The following is a 20,361-nucleotide window of genomic DNA, read 5'->3' on the forward strand; positions in this document are numbered from 1 at the left end:
GCAGGTTTCAGTCCTCTTCTTTACCTATCCTGTTTTATCAGCCAGGTCTTTATGACCTTATCCTGTGAAATCAGTCCTGCCAACCTCCTATCTCAAACTGACACAGGAAAGAAAATAAAATACTGTGTGTTCTCACTTATAAGTTGGAGCTAAACATTGGGTACAGATGGACACAAAGAAGGGAACAATAGATACTGGGTGCTACTTGAGGGTGCAGGGTGAAAGGAGAGTACAGATCAAAAAACTACCTGTTGGGTACTATGCTTATCACATGGGTAAGGAAATAATCTGTACCCCAAGCCCCCGAGACACTCAATTTACCTATATAACAAACCTGCACATGTACCTCTGAACCTAAATTAAACAACAACAACAACAAACCGAAGAAAAGTATGGGCTCTGGTGTCAAATTAACAGGGTTAGAACCATGAACTAAGTGTGACCTTAGAGTCACTTATACTTTCGAAGCCTTGGTTATTTCATGTAAATTAAAGGTGATGATAACAGTCCCAATTTAGGATCAAATGAGATATTGTAATACCGGACACATTAAAAGTGTCTCCGTGGGACTAGCCCAAACTGGGCCTACTCTGTTGATAACAAAATATCGTGTTACCTTTTAGATATAACAGAGCCAAAAACTGCAAGTCATGTAGCCCAGGCATGTACAATAGAAAAAGCTTGGACCTCTAACAACACCCAAAACCAATGAATCCTTTCCTTGGAACCAAGAAGACCAGGACATGACTGTAACCTGAACTTGGAACTCTTTCAAAAGTGATGGGTTCATTTGACTGGAGGATCGAGCCTAAAATCGGCCTCTACGTACCTTTTTCTAAATGGTCAAATTTTAAGTCCTCCAATCAGCCTGCCAGGACACATTCGTAAATCCTTTCCCTTGGCTTTCCAAGCCAATGAGTTTACCCCAGACGCCAAATCAGGGAGACAGATTTGAATGCACTCCTATATCCTTGCTGAACAGTTGTGCAGATAAAGCCTTTTTTTCCTCAAAAGCTTGTGCCACACAGTATTGGCTTCTGTGCGCACATTGGATACAGAGCTCATTTGCTTGATAACAAAAACAAGCTATTAATAACTATTATTTCTGTTATTATTCACCCCCCAGCGCCCCACCATGTTAAATATTCCTATAACTTTCATTTCTACCTTAAAATTTTATTTATCCAATAAATTTTCGCTTAGAAGCTATCTGCCACAGGTATCTTCCTTTAATATCACAACCATCTACCCAGCCACCCAAATCAGAAACCTGGAAGTTATCCTTGATTCTGTTTCTTTACTTCCTATGTCCAAATCATAAAATTCTTATAATTCTTCTTCCTGAATAGCTCCTTTATTCATCCTCTCCTGCCTCTCCTTTCCTCCATGGCTCCAATTTAGACTCTAGATTTCTACCTTAGACTCGCAAGTGGTCTCTAACTCTAAAAGTTTCCATGTATTTGTCCAGGATTTTTTTTTTTTTTTTTTTGATACAGGGTCTCTGACATCCAGGCTGGAGTGCAGTGGCACGATCACAGCTCATTGCAGCCTTTGGGCTCATTGACCTCCTGGGCTGAAATGGTTCTCCTGCCTCAGCCTTCCAAGTAGCCAGGGACCATAGGCATGTGCCACCCACCCAGCTAATTAAAATAAATTTTATTCGTAGAGGTGGAGTCCCACTATGTTGCCCAGGCTGGTCTTGAATTCCTGGGCTCAGACAATCCTTCTGCGGTGGCCTCCCAAAATGTTAGGGTTAGAGGCATGAGCCACAGCACCAGGCTTAGATTCTTTTATTCACAAGAGGTGTAAAGGTGATCTCATTTTATATACATGTCAACTAAAGATAAAAATAAGGCTTTTAAAGACTCAAAGTTAGTTTTATTCGGAGTCTTACTGAGGAATGCAACACTGGGGAGTCGTTCAAAGAGTTTATGTTATACTGCTCCAAAGCAGCGGTTCTGCCCACAGTTTCTATTATCAAGGGATGGAATTCTGCATGTGCTCAAAAGTTACATTAAACATGCTCAGAAGTTACACTGGAGCAAAATCTCATCAAAATTTTGGTTGGAGAGTACATCTGATTATAGGTTACAGAGGCATAATCTTTAATCCTGTCAGATGTTATCTTACCTACAGGAAGAGGCAAGAGCTATGATCACTGAACGTGTCTTTTTAGAAAATGAAGTGATTCAAGCAACAGTTTTGGAAACCTGTGCTCTATCCTCGTACTGTCTTCAGGGCATTCTTCTGGAGGACTGTGTTCAGTCACTGAGTCAGGGGCTTTGTGAAATTCCGCTGGCAACAGAATGAGCAAACATGGTTTCTTCCGTTTCCTACTTTGTCTCACATACATGATTTCCTATGCTCAAACCTGGCAGGAAAGATTTTTTATTTTTTCAGTGCTTGAGCTATAGTAATCCTTCACTGAGTTTTAACTCAGTGGGTTTTTTTTGACATCAAATTGTTAAACTACAAGTCATGTTTCCTTTAACGTGAAAATTACCTAGTCTGAATAAATTCTGATGTAAATATAACTCGACAAATTATGATATTTTCAATTTACGATGGGTTTATTGAGGGGAGGGGGCAGCCCTATCGTAAGTAGAGGAACTCTATACACTTTTGAAAATACCGCTGGGCTTCAGGGTTAGCCGACCTCTAACCCACTCTTTACTGGACCTGCCAACTTCGCGCAGGGTTGGTAACCTAGCAACCAAGCAACACCAGCAGTGACTTCCGGTACCCAGACTTGGGTTGTCCAATCAGCTCAGCGGAGCTGCCGCAGAGGCTGATGGGGGGCTGACGCCTGTGAGGCTTCCAGCGTCGGTACCATGGCGACGGGCGGTGGGGCTGAGGTGGCAATGGCGGCTTGGTCCCTCTTATCCGCCCGGGCCGTGACCGTGTTCCTCCTGTTGTCCCTCCCTCGCTTCTTACAGGCCCAGACCTTTTCTTTCCCTTTCCAGCAGCCGGAGAAGTGCGACAACAACCAGTATTTTGATATCTCCGCGCTCTCCTGTGTTCCGTGTGGAGCTAACCAGAGGCAGGATGCCCGAGGTAAGACGGTTTGAGGTGGGCCCTGGCAAAAGTAACACTCCCGCCTTGGTCGACCCCTAGTCTCTGGAGATGGAGTTTCATCATGTTGATCAGTCTAGTCTCGAACTTCTGACCTCAGGTGATCCACCCGCCTCCGCCTCCCAAAGTGCTGGGATTACAGACGTGAGCCACCGCGCCTGGCCCGAATACATATATATTGTTTAGTGACGTAGAAATGTAAAATTTCCAGCAGCAGTTAAGTAGTTTAATAGTTTAGTTATACTTGCACTTAAAATGGTAGCAACACAATACCAGCTGTGTGACAGTCTAAGACCTTTACGTATAATAACTAATTTTATACTCATACTCATACTATGAGGTAGGTACCGATTTTTTTTCTCCTTTTTATTGTAGAGGAAGCCAAGGCAGAGAGTTTAGTAACTTGTTCAAGGTCGTGCAACCGAGTAGGAGTACTAAGTTTGGAACTCAAGAAGTATGTTTCTGGTTTTGAACCCAGGCAGTACTGGCTCCAGAATCCTGCTGTTAATCACTATACTGCTTCTCAAGATCTTCAAACTTATTAAAAGTTTCACTATCTTGGAACTTTATTTTTATTTATCAAGGATAAAGTTGGCTTTTTTTTTTTTTTAGGAACTTCATGTGTATGTCTACCAGGATTTCAGATGATCTCTAATAATGGAGGACCTGCTGTTATTTGTAAAAAGTGCCCAGAAAACATGGTATGCATAATTTATTTTAAAATAACTTAACTGTAAAAGTAATAAGTTAAATATCTTTATTTTTCAAACTATAATTTAATGTTTAATGTTTCCCCACAAACTTTAAAATTACTATGCTAACTTTATTTTTACTAGAGTAAGTTTTGGGAAATCAGCGAAATTTTATGCAAACTTGGAGAAAACAGAAATGCATTTCTTTTAAAATCTGAAATCCCAAAAACCACAAAGCTGTAAAAATTTTAAGTTTTTGTTTTTACTCATAGAATAACTCAATTATGAAGAAAATTAGATGAATAAGGAATATATAGAGCAGTTTGGGATGTGTGCAATTTGGGATGTGTATATTCTTTGACTGATGCAAATGGAGTTGTCTTAGACCTACCATGTCAACAGTTTATATGATTATTGATGTTCATAATGATATCTGAGGTGTAATTATTTCATGAAATACCAAGTTGCACTAATAAATAGGTTAAATAATGTCTGTTTCTGTTTTGTTAGTAATTTCATTATATTGTAATTTTTGAAAATTAGTAAATAGTTACTATATATAATTCTCAATTAACAAATATATTTTCAATCATGTTGGATAATTAAAAGTCTGTGTAACAGTTCTGACATTTACAGTAATGTTTCTTCTTATTGTCATATAAAAAATATTAATTCTGGGAATTTAATATGAAGTTATCAGTTGTCCCAATTTACAGCTATCTGTATTACTTGTAGGTCTGATTACCATTTTTTAATTACCATTTATTTTATATCTTTATAATAGATTACCATTTATTTTATATCTTTGCAAATGTTGATCCTACCTGAATTACCCATGATAAAATGCTGCTAATAAAAAGTGGTCTCACAGCAGATTTGTTTTTCAGTGACATTGTTTAAGTTACTGTAGTCTTTAAATTGTCCTATATAGGGCGGGCACAGTGGCTCACGCCTGTAATCCCTGCAATTTGGGAGGCTGAGGCCGGTGGATCATGAGCTCAGGAGACCAGCCTGGCCAATATGGTGAAACCCTATCTCTACTAAAAATACAAAAATAAGCTGGGCATGGTGGCGTGTGCCTGTAGTCCCCGCTGCTTGGGAGGCTGAGGCAGGAGAATCACTTGAACCCAGGAGGCAGAGGTTACAGTGAGCCAATATCGCACCGTTGCACTCCAGCCTGAGTGACAAAGTGAGACTCTGTCTCAAAAAAAAATAAAAAAAATAAATAATAAATAAATAAATAGTCCTATATAAATGTATTGCAAAATAGGAGTATTTCTTGATAAATTCAGTCTTTTCAACTAAAATTTAAAATAATTTGTGGCATTGTTTTTGTTCTTTATAAACTTTGGGTACAACGGTGTTTGTAATTATTGTGTTTTCTGCCCCAGGCTTTTCGTAAACCATATACTATAATAAGCCCAATTTTGAATGCTGTCATACTTTATCAAAAACCTTTACTAGGCTGGGCGCAGTGGCTCACGCCTGTAATCCCAGCACTTTGAGAGGCCGAGGCAGACGGATCACGAGGTCAGGAGATCAAGACCATCCTGGCAAACATGGTGAAACCCCATCTCTACTAAAAATACAAAAATTAGCTGGACATGGTGGCATGTGCCTGTAGTCCCAGCTACTTGGGAGACTGAGGCAGGAGAATCGCTTGAACCTGGGAGGCGGAGCTTGCAGTGAGCCAAGATCATGCCACTGCACTCCAGCCTGGTGACAGAGCGAAGACGGTCTCAAAAAAAAAAAAAAAGTGTACTAGTACAAGCCATAAATGGATAGAAGAAAATATTCTCATGAATCAATTTCAACAACTGTGTATAATTTATATTTCATAAAATTTACCCATTTTGAATCATAAATGAATTTTTTTTTTTTTTTTGAGACAGAGTATTACTGTTGCCCAGGCTGGAGCTCAGTGGCATGATCTCAGCTCACTGCAACCTCCACCTTTCTGGTTCAAGCCATTCTGGTGCCTCAGCCTCCCAAGTAGGATTATAGGCGTACACCATCACACCCAGCTAATTTTTGTATTTTTAGTAGAGACAAGGTTTCACCACGTTGGCCAGGCTAGCCTCAAACTTTTGGCCTCAAGTAATCCACCCACCTTGACCTCCCAAAGTGCTGAAATTACAGATGTGAGCCACCGTGCCTGGACTAAATTTTTTATGTATTTGAATTTTTAAAAATTAGAATAATGTTTTAGAACAGGTGAGATTAACCTATTAACTGACTATTGATTCAATCTTTTTGTGTTGTGTTTTATATTTGTAAACGGAAAAACGAAATGACAAATAATTGTGAAAGTAGGCATCCAGTTTGAATTAAAGATCCTGAAGAAGAGAGAACTGTTATCTAGAGTTAATCCTTTAATAGTTGTCAGGACATAGTAATAATATAGAGCTTAATTTTGGAATATAAGCATGAATTATCTCTCCAGGGAATTTTTATGTGGCTCATATATGTATGATTTATTTGAATGTTCACTGCAGTTACATACTGTTATGGCATTTTGAACTTACATGATTATGAAGAAGAAAGTTAATTAAAAAAGAGAAAGCCTTTTTTTTTTTCTTTTAATTTAGAAAGGTGTTACAGAAGATGGCTGGAACTGCATTTCTTGCCCTAGTGGCTTAACTGCCGAAGGAAAATGCCACTGTCCCACTGGCCATATTTTAGGTAAGAATTAGATTCCTTACAAAGAAGTAGTGATAAATCTTCGTTTGTGTTTTTGTTTTTGTTTTTGTTTTTGAAAAGGGCATTAATTTAAATAGTTAAACGATTACTTACTATTTTTGTAATGGTTCAAGCAATCCTCCTGCCTCAGCTTCCTGAGTAGCTAGGACTGCACACATACACCACTGCAGCTGGCTGATTTTTAAATTTTTTGTGGAAACTGGGTCTTGTTATGTTGCCCAGCCTGGTCTTGAACTCCTGGCCTCGAGAGATCTTCCTGCCTCAGCCTCCTAAAGTGCTGGAATTATAGGCATCAGTCACTGTGTCCAGCCCTTAATAGTGTTTATAAAAATTATTTTTGTACAAATTTAGTGATACTTAAGACATCAGCAGGCATTGAGAAGAAAATAGAGTTTTGTCTGAGTTTTTTGAAACTCTTAATTGTGTGAGATTAGATGGTTACTTCTTTAACATAACATGATAAAATATGTATGCCTCAACTCAAAAACCAAGTTGATGCCTAATAGGGAAAAAGTGTAAGCGTTCCTATTAATGTCAGGACCTGGAAAAGGATGCAAACTATGCACTTAAGTAAGAGGAAAAAAAAATTTATCACTGGAAAAGAAAAGATAGGCCGTTAATCCCAACATTTTGGAAGGCCAAGGCAGGTGTATTGTTTGAGCTTAAGAGTTCGAGACCAGTCTGGGCAACACAGTGAAACCCCATCTCTACAAATAAAAAAGAAATTATTCAGGTATGGTGGCATGCACCTGTAGTCCCAGCTACTCGAGAGGCAAAGGTGGGAAGATCGCTTGAGCCTGGAAGGTTAAGGCAGCAGTGAGCTGAGATGGCGCCACTGCACTCCAGCCCGAGCGACAGGGTAAGACCCTGTCTCAAACAAACAAGCAAAAAAAGTAAAATACCATTGTTTACAGATGATTTGATTGTATGTTTAAAACACCCAAGAGAATGACTAAAAATTACTATAAACAGTGATGAAAGAAAATATCTCATATATAATAGCAACAAAAAAGAAAAAATAAGTAGGTATATCTTTTTTTTTTTTAATTTTAATTTTTGGATTTTTTTTGAGACAAGAGTTTTCACTGTTGTTGCCCAAGCTAGAGTGCAATGGTGCGATCTCAGCTCACTGCAGCCTCCCTCCGGGTTCAAGCGATTCTCCTGCCTCAGCCTCCCGAGTAGCTGGGATTACAGGCATGTGCCACCACGCTTGGCTAATTCTGTATTTTTAGTAGATAACAGGGTTTCTCCATGTTGATCGCTGATTTTGAACTCCTGACCTCAGGTGGTCCGCCCGCCTCAGCCTCCCAAAGTGCTGGGATTACAGGCTTGAGCCACTGCGCCCAACCTTGGCATATACTTTAGAAGGAATGTACAACATAATTAATTGAAGAAATTTGTGAGTATTGCTGAGGGATATGAAGGCAGGCTTTTATAAGTGAAAATGCATTCTCTGTTTTTGCATGGGAAGATTAAATATTAGAAAGATGCCAACTCTCCTACCAGTCTGTGTATTTTAAAGGACCCTTGGAAATTCTATCAGGATATTATTTGTTTGTTTTGGGGTAATATACAAATAGATTCTGAAGTTTATCAGGAAAGATATATGAGATCTAAGAAAATTCTGGGAAGGGAAAGAAGGAACTATCCCATCAGATAATATGCATGTTATATAGCTACTATAATCACATGTATGACAGGCTTATGGGTACACAGACTGATTGATGGAACTTAGACAATCAGAATAGATTCAATTCATATGGGAATTTGGTATGTGCAAAAAGTGGCATTTCATCCAAGTGGGGATAAAACTGATAAATGGTGCTGGGAAAACTGAGAAAACACCAAGTTGGGTTTCTACCTTATTTCTGAGAAAATTAAACTCCAAATGAGTCAAATACTAAATATGAATATATGAAAGTTCTTAAAGAAAATGTAGGAAAAACTTGTATAGTTTTGTTGTAATAGGCCTAAGTATGACCAGAAATACTCAATCACTTTGGAGGCCTAGGTGGGAGGATTACTTGAGCCAAGGAGTTCCTGACCAGCCTGGGCAACATAGAGAGACTCTGTCTCTCCAAAAAAAAAAAAAAAAAAAAGACAAAAGAAAAAAGAAAAACCACAGAAGGAAAAATTGGTAAATTTATAAAATGCCATAAAAATTATAATACCAAAAACCAAACTACAAACTAAAGAAAAATATTAATGCATACAATAGACAGAGGTCAAAGTTCTTCAATAAATGTAAAGGTCCTACAGATAAATAAAAGTAAGATGAATAGCCCAATTTTTAAAATAGCCAAAAATCATAAATAAAGTTCACATAGAAAAAAATATTTTAACATGAGAAAAAATATTCAGCCTTACTCAGAGTAAGAAAATGTACATTAAAGCTAAAATGAGATTTTACTTTTAACCTACCAGATTTTATTATAAAACTTTTTCAACCAGGCACAGTGGCTCACACCTGTAATCCAGCACTTTGGGAGGCCGAGGTGGGCAGATCACCTGAGTTCACGAGTTCAAGACCAGCCTGACTAACGTAGTCACTACTAAAAATTCAGAATTAGCCAGGCATGGTGGCACATGCCTGTAATCCCAGTTTTTTGGAGGCTGAGGCAGGATAATTGCTTGAACCCGGGAGGTGGAGGTTGCAGTGAGCCAAGATCATGCCATTGCACTCCAGCCTGGGCAACAAGAGGGAAACTCCATCTGAAAACAACAAAAAGAAACTTTTTCAACTTTGACAATGTATTTATAAGGATACAGGGAAATAGTTATTCATGTATTAATAGGGAAAATTATAAGTTGGTGCAGCCTCTGTGGAGAGAAAATTTACAGTGTTTATCAAAATTAAATATACAGATTATCTTTGCCTAGAAAGCTCTCATCTAGAAATTTCTCATTTGGATACACTTAACTATATGCCTGAAGAAGTGTTGAATGTTTTTTTCTTGCAACATTATTCCTAAGACAAAAGATTGTAAACAATATAAGAGTCTATCAAGATGAGATCAGCCAAATAAATTATGATATAGTCATACAATGGTATAGAATACAATTGTGGAAAAATAAAGAGGCAGTTCTACACATATTACTATGGAAAGAAATCTAAGATATATTGAGTAAAAGAGCAAGATATAGAATAATTTATTCATTCATCTACAAGTATTTATTGAGTACCTGTTATTTATCAGCACTGTTTTATGTATTTGGTATTCCACTATTTAGCTTTTTAAAGACCATTATATATGCATATGTGCTTGTATATGCACAGGCTATTTCTGAAAGGATTCATAAGAAACTGGTAACAATGCTGCCTCCTGAGTGAAGAACTGAGTGCCTGGGAATGGCGGGAAAGAGACTTAATTTTCATTTTAAATCCTTTTGTGCTTGGTGCGGTGGCTCACGCCTGTAATTGCAGCACTTTGGGAGGCCAAGGCAGGTGGATCGCCTGAGGTTAGAAGTTCGAGACCATCCTGGCCAACATGGTGAAACCCCATGTCTACTAAAAATACAAAAATTAGCTGAGCATGGTGGCAGGTGCCTGTAGTCCCAGCTACTTGGGAGGCTGAGGCAGGAGAATCACTTGAATCTGGGAGGCGGAGGTTACAGTGAGTGAGATCATGCCACTGTGCTCCAGCCTGGGTGACAAGAGCAAAACTGTCTCAAAAAATAAAATAAAATAAATCCTTTTGTGCCTTTTATTTTTATATTTTATATATTACTCATTCAAAGATTAATTTTTAAATTATCTCAATTTTTTTTTTTTTCATTTCAACAAATGTTTTTTGTAGTGATGGGGGTCTTACTATATATCTCAGGCTGGTCTCGAACTCCTGACCTCAAGCAGTCCTCCTGCCTTGACCTCCCCATATGTGGGATTAGAGTTGCCTGGTCTTATTTTTTTTAGAGACGAGGTCTTCTTATGTTACCCAGGCTAGATTCAAACTCCTGGGCTTAAGCAATCTACCGCACCCGGCTTCTTAGTAGTTTCGTTGGTACTGTTGCCTCCATTGAAAATATTAACTTGATTCTCACGGTATTTGGGGGGTGTATTCTTAGGGATGGGGCTAATGAAAGTTTTATGAGTTGGATGGCAATATGAAATTTATTACACTTCATGATGTACTATTTCTACTGTAAATTTTAGGATTATGGGAAGATGAAGGTAAGTCAGATTTAATTATAAATTTGGAATAAAAACTGTTAAGGCCAAATATGCTGGTGTTTATTTAAAGTAGTGCAGTTCAGTAGAAATACAATGCAAACCAAATATGTAATTTTTAATTTTCTTGTCTACACATTAAAAAAAGCAAAAAGAAACATGAAATGAATTTTAATAATATACTTTATTTAGCCTAATATTATTTAAAATATTATCCTTTGAACAGGTAATCAAGGCGAACAATTTTTGAGATATCTTCATTCTTTTGTTCTTTTTTTTTTTTTTTTTTTGAGACAGAGTTTCACTCTTGTCACTCAGGCTGGAGTGCAGTGGCACAATCTCGGTTCACTGCAACCTCTGCCTCCCAGGTTCAAGTGATTCTCCTGCCTCAGCCTCCTGAGTAGCTGTGACTACAGGCATCTGCCACTGCGCCCAGCTAATTTTTGTGTTTTTTAGTAGAGATGGGGTTTTACCATGTTGACCAGGCTGGTCTCAAACTTCTGACCTCAGGTGATCCGCCCGCCTTGGCCTCCCAAATTGCTGGAATTACAGGCATGAGCCACCATGCTCAGCCCGTTCTTTTGTTCTTAATAAATTTTTGAGATTTCAGTTCTGGCTAGGCACATTTCAAGTGGTCAGTAATCACAAGTGGCTAGTAACCACAGTCAACAGTAACTGTATTGGACAGCACAAGTTAACATCAAGAGAAAATACATACTAGTACACTTGCTATCAGCCATGTGTGTAAGCCAGTTAATTACTGGAAGAATAAAAACTAGTTTGAAATCTTATATAGTTAACCACTCAAGTTATGTTTCTATTACTGTAGCTATGTTACTGTAATTCTTATAATTCTTCATTCCCTAAATTAGATGCTCTTGAGATATCTGTGGATGAGAAATAGGGGAAAGGAACGTTGTTTGCTGCTTTCTCTAAACAGTGGCTCTGACATCTTCTGGCCCCTTCGGGTTAGGTTACAGCTGTGGAAACAGTATTTTGCTATTTTAGAGGGTACTATTACATGATTAAAATTCTCTATGGTGCAAGAGAAGGGAGAGAGAATAGGGTATTTTACATACATTATCATGGAAGTCCTCTCTGGAAAGGTGAAATCTAAGAAAGACTTGAAGGAAGGGAGGGATAGAGCCATGAGGATGACTGGGGAACATCATTCTAAGCAGAGGGAATAGCAAGTACTAAGGTTCTAAGATGGGAGTATATTTGGCATTTTTCAGAGAACAGAAAGTACACTAATGTGGCTAAAGCAAAGAAGTAAAGTAAAGTGGAAGCATCTGGGTCTGAAAATTTGGGGTGATAGTGTGCAGATCATGTAAGACCTTTATGCTGTGTTAGTGGCCTTTGAAATTGTCCTATGTGAGATGGGAGGCCATTTGGAAGGTTTTAAGCAAAAGAATGACATGATCACACTGAAGTTTTAAAAGCTTCACTTTAGCTTCTGCGTGGAGCACAAAACCAGCACTCCAGTTAAGATGCTGTTACGGAAAACCCAGGTGATAGATGATGGTGCTTGGGCCAGAGTTTTTTCTTTTTTCTTTTTTCTTTTTTATTTTTATATTTTATTTGTGGACAGACTCTTGCTCTATCACCCAAGCTGGAGGGCCGTGGCATGATCACAGCTCACTGCAGCCTCGACCTCCTGGGCTCAAGTGATCCTTCTGCCCCAGCCTCCTGAGTAGCTGGGACTACAGGCACGTGCCACCACACCTGGCTGTGTGTGTGTGTGTGTGTGTGTGTGTGTGTGTGTGTGTCTGTATAGAGATGAAGTTTTGCTGTGTTGTCCGGGCTGGTCTTGAATGCCTGACCTCAAGCAATCATCCTGTGTTGGCCTCCTAAAATACAGGGATTACAGGATGAGCCACTGTACCCAGCAGGCCACGATATTAGTTGTAGAGGTAGAGAAAATAATTTTGTTTCTGAATATATTTTGAAGAGAGAGCTGACAGAATTTGCACATTAATTTTTTTATTATTTTTTTTTAATATGGAACATGAGGAGACTCTTAAGGACTGGGACCACAGTAAATGGTCAAATGGAGCTGTCATTTATTGAGACAGGGATGACTGTAGGAGGAACAAGTTGCTCATCTTTACTTTTGTTAAAATTACTTTTTACTACCATGCAAAAACTTAGAACATTATGGATAAGACTAAAGTCCTTTTTGACCATTTTTCCCAATACTGTTTTTCTATTGCTCCTTCAACCCCGAAGTAACTGGTTATTTGTGTGTGTGTGTGTACGTGTGTGTGTGCACGTGTGTGTGTGCACATTCAGAATTTTTTTCCTGTTATAACGATCTACATTATATAGCCTCAAGAAACATAAGTGGTATGTTTGCATAAATGTTTCATACACAAATATTGTTCTAGCATACTTTTTTCAGTTAATGGTATACTCTGATACTCTGTTAGATTTACCTGATTCTTTTTTTTTTTTTTTTTTTGAAACAGGGTCTCACTCTTGCCCAGGATGGAGTGTAGTGGTGTGATCTCAGCTCACTTTAACCTCCACCTACCAGGTTCAAGCAATTCTCATGCCTCAGCCACCTGAGTAGCTGGGATTACAGGCACATGCCACCACACCCAGCTAATTTTTGTATTTTTTTAGTAGAGACAAGGTTTTGCCATATTGGCCAGGCTGGTCTTGAACTCCTGGCCTCATGTGATCCACCCACCTTACCCTCCCAAGGGGCTGGGATTGCAGGCATGATCCTCCTCACCTGGCCTTACCTGATTCTTTTTCATCTGTTCCATAGTATTTTGTAGCATGGATATACCACCATTCTGCTATTTTAAATATTCATGTTGTTTCTAACAAATAATGCTTCAATGAATATACTTATGTACATGTTCAAATGTTTCTGTAGGTTAGGTATCTAAAAACAAAATTATAGTGTTGTAAGGATGTGAATTTGAAACTTTAATAGATACTACTAAAAGCCTTCTAAGTTGCAGAAACTTATCAGTAATCTATGAAAATACTTGCTTCACTATCCCAGTGTGACAGAAATGTATAGATAAGAGGTAAGACAATTCTGAGGAAAAAAATACTGACTTAATTGTTATGATGATGTGGAAAATGACTTTCTGTATTTTACTATGTGAAAATAGGGAAGGCATCACTTCTTTCTTTTTTTTTGGAGGCATGGATGGGTATGAAGGGATCACTTCTCTATACTTTATTATGGAGATACTTGTTATGCCTTTAATGCAAATAAAGTGTTTTGAAAATTAGTAGAATAATAGTTACAATTGGGTTTTGTTAAATATTTTCTGAATATGTAGAAGCTTACATGTTTCCTATGAGTTAACATCTTTTTTTTTGTTTCTAAACTGTTTAGTGGAAAGAGATATTAATGGAACATTGCTGTCTCAAGCAACTTGTGAGCTCTGTGATGGAAATGAAAACTCTTTTACGGTAGCAAATGCTTTAGGAGACAGGTAAGCAGTGTGATGGGGCTGACTTCATTAATATCATCTTATACTAATGTATAATTTGTACTTTTAAGAGTGTTTTCCTATCATATCACTTAGTTCACTTAGTTTTCACAATAACCCAAGGAAGGATAGAAGTAGACATTAACAGATACAGAAGCTGAGGCCTAGAGCATGAGACACGCTAGGGTTCAAATTTTGGTCCAGTCTATTAGTTGTCTGACCTTGGATAGCTCACTACTTTACAATCCCTTGTCTTTGGAATGGTACTATTGCCACCCACTTCATAGGCTGTAATGGCTCAGAAATAAGTAAGTACAGTTCTTAGTATAGTGCTACATAGTAACCACTCTGTAAAGGGTAGCTATTTTTGTTTGTTGTTATGTAATTGGTATATAATCTATAATATAATTATGTGCTAAGTGCTGTACTAAAGCACTATAATACATAAAACTTTAATGTATACTGATAATGGCCCAGGTACCCTGACTTATAGTCCCATTTTCTGTTGCTTCCTGTTCCCCCTTTGTGCATGTGTTTGTGAAACACACACACACACACACACGCGCACACATCCCTGCCTGCCTATGTACTTCCCTTTAATTTAAGCATATATACCAATTTCAGCTTCTTTAATTTTTTTAGAGGCCTACATCATGACTTCCCTCCAGGCACAGTTTTTTCTTTAGTTTCCAAGTTTAATATAGAATATAGTTGAGCAGCTTTTCTGAGGGCTACTTAGTGTTGGATCATCTTTTCTCTAAGGCTGACCTGAGTTACGGCATCCAAATACCAATTTTTTTTGCCCCTCTAATCTTTCCCCAAGCCTCGTCTGTTTTATGTCATGCCCCAGCCCCACTCCTACCTGCTCTATTTTGCAAGTGAAGAATACCTATATATTCACTCATCACTGGTCCAGTACCCTTCCCCATCTATCTCATTCATTAATGAAAAATATGAAGTATTTTTCTAAAATAAACAAAGATGATAAATAGAATTTATTTAAAAGTGTTGGCTATAGTTTTAATAGGAGCTAGAGATGCATTTCTCTTCAGCTTATGCTACCTTTTTACTTTGTGGCACATAAAATAAGGAAAGTATATTTGATATAACTAATTGTAAAAATTGATTGGGTTTCATTTATATGAGTTTGTTGGTCTCTTTTGTTAGTTGAATGACTTAATTATCTTTGATATTCAGAATTATTCATTCTGTACATTCCATGTAGTTAAAAAATACTCTTCTATTATTGACTAGTTTTACATACTTTATACTTTGTAACACAGAATGGCCTAAAACTATTCAAATCCGTGTTATTTTAAATTTGTTTAACATATTTACATAATTGCTTACTGAATGAATCTACTCTAATCCATTGTTTAGAAAGACAGCTTTTCTATTAGGTTTAGTATAATTTATTAACGTTTTAAAAATTATTTTTGTTATATTGAACAGGTGCATCCGATGTGAGCCAACATTTGTTAATACCAGCAGGTCCTGTGCATGTTCAGAACCTAATATTTTCGTAAGGCTAACCAAATTGATAAAGTGTATATATTTTTAATTCAATTGCTTATGCCTTTTCGTAAGCTTCTATTTTTTCCCTCATTTATTTATGAAGACAGGGGGATTATGTTTCAGCAACACAGGGAATTTTCCTCTACGTAGAATTTCAACTGCACGTTATGGAGAAGTTGTGAGTATGCTTCAATTTTTTTGGTCTGTTGTTAAGAAATTTTCTATATTTCATCCATTAGTAATTAATTTCAGGCTAGAATGAGAAACACTTTTGTATAAATCATTTTAAAACAGAAAAAAATCAATCTAAGAAACATTAGTCTAATAATTCAGCATTATGATTTCTAAGTATAGTACTGAGTCTGTACCATAGCCTGTTTGTTTTTCAGTGTGCTACAGAATGTTTACACCAGAAATATCTGGTATATGTTCTGTGTAGGATGCAGTATAATGCATTTATGGGCACCAGAAACTCTAGATTTGAACCCTGGATTTGCAAGTCATTAGTTTTGTATCCTTGGACCTTGAGAAGATTTCAAAGCTTCAGTTGATTGTCTGTAAATTGGACATAATAAAAATACCTTTATCACAGTGTCTGTACAGAGTAATCATTAGAGAAATCAGGATTATTCTTAATTTGGTCAGATTGTTCCTTATTATTTTGTTTTACTTTTGTTTGAGATGGAGTCTTGCTCTGTTGCCCAGGCTGGAGTGCTGTGTGCAGTCTCGGCTCACTGCAACCTCCACCTCCTGGGTTCAAGCGATTCTCCTGCCTCAGCCTCCCAGGTAGCTGGGATTATAGGCACCTGCCACCATGCCTGGCTAATTTTTTGTATTTTCAGTAGAGACAGGATTTCACCATGTTGGCCAGGCTGGTCTCGAACTCCTGACCTCGTGATCCACCCACTTTGGCCTCACAAAGTACTGGGATTACATGCATGAGCCACCACACCCAGCCAATTGTTTCTTATTTTATGGATGAGAGCATTGAGGCCTAGAGTTAGAGCTTTGGCAGCAGGTGCTGGTGATAACCACTTCTAGGGTATAAAATGGAAAGTAAGTAGAGGAATTGGAACTACAGAAGTTGCAAATCCAAGAGAACAGGAGTTAGATGACTGGGAGTTAGAATAGGAATTAATGAATGAACATTGAAGATGCTTAGAACGCCAGAGTTAAGGGTGGACAAGGTGTGATCTGGTTGTTAATATCATTACTGTTAATATTATTATTGAATATAGGAGTGATTAAGAAGACTGTGAGGATAGCAATAATGAGGGTGGGATCTAGGATCTTGATGAATCAGGCAAAAATTCCTCTCCTCCAGTATAGTTTTGTGAGGAAGACAGGCAAGTACCAAGTAGTTACAAGACAGCAAAATAAAAGCTAAAATACACAGGGAGCTCTGAGATTATCCAAAAATTGGCTGATCTGTAACAAGATATGTGTCTTCCGGGGCATTCTTCTCCAGATTGGAGTGCATATCTGTATATGATTATTAAATTTGCAGGCCTTTAATTTTCCTTTTTCAAAAAATTTAAGTTGAAATAATTTTGCTGGAAGTCCCAGCAATGACTCTTTGTTCTTTCTGGTCTGAGATCCCCAATCATTTAGTGGTCATGTCCCTTTAGCTTCCTCCAATCTGAAACTAGGTCCTCAGTGTTTCCCTATCTTTCATGAATGCAACGGTTTTGAAGATTACAGGCCTTACCATCCTACAGATACTTTCCTCATACTGAGTAACTGCTTAGATGAAAGCCACAAAAAAGATGTCATGTTCTTCTCAGTGGACTGCGTCACATCCAGGGGCACACAGTGTCTACCTGTGCCACCACTGATGCTGTTAACCTTGATCACCTGCCCTAAAGTCACCATGACTACCATAAAGTTACCATTTACCATTTGTAATTGATTAGTATTTTGTGAGGAGTGTTTCTGAGATTACACTTCCTCACTAACCTTTAACTCACTAGCATTAGTCTCCATTGTTGACCACTACTGTGATGATTGCCAAAGATTAATTTTTGATTTCCATCCACATTTGATTACTTCCACATTTATTAATTGACATTCTATTATAAGGAAGAACTATCTCTTCTTCCCAATTTATACACTTATTTTTTAAAATTCATGTCCACGTGGATGTGTGGGTTCCTAATTTATTCAGTTAGTTATAATCCAGCATACTCATTATTTGTTTAGGTGCTCAAATTGTCCTACATCTGGAATAAAAGTCCCTTCAAGTTGGCTCCTGCGTGTTTTTTTTTGTTTTTTTTTGACAAGTTCCCATCATTCTTTGAACGTTTACTTACTTTATGGTACAAGATTTCTAGGCTAATCTTGTACTTTTCCTGCCTCAGACCTGGAATCAGCCATTTCTTTCCTTCTTTCTTTCTTTTTTTTTTTTTTTTTGAGAAAGAGTTTCACTCTTGTTGTCCAGGCTGGAGTGTAATGGCACAATCTCAGCTCACCGCAACCTCCACCTTCCGGGTTCAAGTGGTTCTCCTGCCTCCGCCTCCTGAGTAGCTGGGATTATAGGCATGCGTCACCACACCCAGCTAAATTTTTGTGTTTTTACTAGAGACAGAGTTTCTCCATGTTGGTCAGGCTGGTCTCGAACTCCTGACCTCAGGTGATGCCCACCTCGGCCTCCCAAAGTGCTGGGATTACAGGCATGAGCCACTGCACCTGGCCGGAATCAGCCATTTCCTTAATCAGTTTTGTAGGATAAATATTTAGAAACCTAGATTAACACACTTAGTATGTCCTCTCAGCAAACATAGCTAGGAAATATACACATATATACATACACATATCTATGACTATTTCTGTGTCTGTGTATATATACTAAAAGGGCTGGGCGTGGTGGCCTGTAATCCTAGCACTTTGAGAGGCCGAGGCAGGTGGATCACTTGAGGTCAGGAGTTTGAGACCAGTCTGGCCAAGATGGTAAAACCTCGTCTCTGCTAAAAATATAAAAATTGGCTGGATGTGGTGGTGCGCTCCTGTAATCCCAGCTACTCGAGAGGCTGAGACGGGAGAATCACTTGAACCTGGGAAGTGGAGATTGCAGTGAGCCAAGATCGAGCTACTGCCTTCCAGCCTGGGTGACAGAGCAAGACTCTGTCTCAAAATAAAATAAATAAAATAGCTCATACTGATCCCTTTAATTCTGAAGCAATACTTCAGGGTTCTTTCTAACCTTTCCCTTTGATAGGTTTGAAGTATCTTCTCCAGGAGTGAGAAATCTGGGATTCATTATCCTCAATTTATTTATATGCTCAATGTGACCAATCTTCCAACCCCCTCACTTTCTGTTCCACCCCCACATTCTCCCTCCTCTGCTAGCACCGTGCAGTTGACCCATTATAGACTTCTTTGATAGGTGGGTAGGGAGGAACTGTTCCATCCTAAATGTTGTTCTGATTCAGTTAATGTATTTCATTTAAACTTACCAGATTTTTTTAAAGTTAAAAATAATTTAAACTAAATTAAAAAAAAAAAAACCACCTCGACCCTCCCCAAAACTTTCCAGGTCCCACAGGCAGACACTGCAGTGGTGACTGGAGGATTGGGCACTGGGAACAGGAAGGACACCACTGCTCGGCCTGGGGCACCTGAAGGACAACCTGGAGCACTTCAGGAGCACAGCAAAGGTCTAGCAGAGCCAACACTGGTGTGAGCAGGGAAGAGCAGCCTGACCGGCTTGTGGGGCAGCTCCCGCCACCGTGAAGAAAGGCTGCCTGCAAGGCAATGGCCGTAAGAGGCCAGCAAGGGGTGCCTGCTGTCTCAGAGGACCCCCCAGTCCTGCCAGGATGCCATGAGGCAGAGGGTGGAGGAAACGAGGTCAACCGGATTCCACATCCCTGCATCCCACATACTGCCCAAGGGCAGGGAGGAGAGGCGAGGGGCCCATAGGAGGAATGAGAAGAGTGGTTCCATTTGCCATGAATGTCTGTCTCTCGTCTGTCGAGGCTCAGACTTGGCCAGGGAGAGCATGACATCACCACAGCAATTGTGCACTAAACATACCAGTTCTGAACACTGATTCTTTCCTAAGGATGGATTTGAGATTCCTGATTTTAAGTCATGTTGCAACTGCTTTTCAGACTGGTGCCGTGTAGCCAGATTATAAAACGTGTAAGCAAAATCTAGTTAAGTTGTTTTGACTACCCTAGCCTAGTCTCAGTTTGCAAGAATAAGAACTCAATTTTATCCATGTACTTGTAAGTCAGTCAGATTCTAAGGGCTTGTTTAAAGTAATTAAACTCAGATGAGATTAGATTAATTGATAAACCAGAATACATGTTTATTAGTTTTATGTTGAGACTGTAATTGCCAGTTAGACTGAAACATTTGTATTGACTCCATAACATACATTCTTCCTAATTGGAAAAGTCTACTTTGAACATTAAGGTCGGAAGTTTTCTTAGAGAACAAAATTGGAACATAATTCTGTTTGTATAATTTTATAACAAGGCATCCAATCCTACTCATCCTACTCTTGGAATATACTTGCTAATCAGAAAAAATTTTCACATACATGAGTTAGTGTCTCCCCCCATTCCCTTTCCCTCAAAGACATTAATAGTGAACTATCTTTGTGGTTTTTGGTTTTCCCAACTTTTATTTTGAAAAATTTCAAAATTGCAGAAAAACTGAAAGAATTAAACAATGACTATGCATATGTCTTTCACCTAGATTAACAAATTATTAATGTTTTGCCATATTTGCTTTCTCTCTCTATATATATAAATATATA

The 20,361-nt window shown here is 38.4% G+C and overlaps 1 protein-coding gene across 2 annotated transcripts in view; it reads left to right on the forward strand.

Moving 5' to 3' along the window:
• The first annotated feature begins 2,774 nt into the window (after window positions 1-2,774).
• Window positions 2,775-20,361, forward strand: part of TMEM67 (transmembrane protein 67) — a 65,109-nt gene continuing 47,522 nt past the window's right edge. For both annotated transcript variants that reach the window (XM_010358626.2, XM_030938030.1), the window contains exons 1-6: window positions 2,775-3,054; window positions 3,685-3,773; window positions 6,353-6,446; window positions 13,991-14,090; window positions 15,540-15,609; window positions 15,706-15,780. In XM_010358626.2, coding sequence (XP_010356928.1) covers window positions 2,832-3,054; window positions 3,685-3,773; window positions 6,353-6,446; window positions 13,991-14,090; window positions 15,540-15,609; window positions 15,706-15,780 — 651 coding nt within the window. In that variant the 5' untranslated portion in view covers window positions 2,775-2,831. The remainder of the gene's footprint in view (window positions 3,055-3,684; window positions 3,774-6,352; window positions 6,447-13,990; window positions 14,091-15,539; window positions 15,610-15,705; window positions 15,781-20,361) is intronic.

Source organism: Rhinopithecus roxellana, chromosome 9 (genome assembly GCF_007565055.1).
Source record: "Rhinopithecus roxellana isolate Shanxi Qingling chromosome 9, ASM756505v1, whole genome shotgun sequence".
In the NCBI taxonomy this organism is placed as follows: domain Eukaryota; kingdom Metazoa; phylum Chordata; class Mammalia; order Primates; family Cercopithecidae; genus Rhinopithecus; species Rhinopithecus roxellana.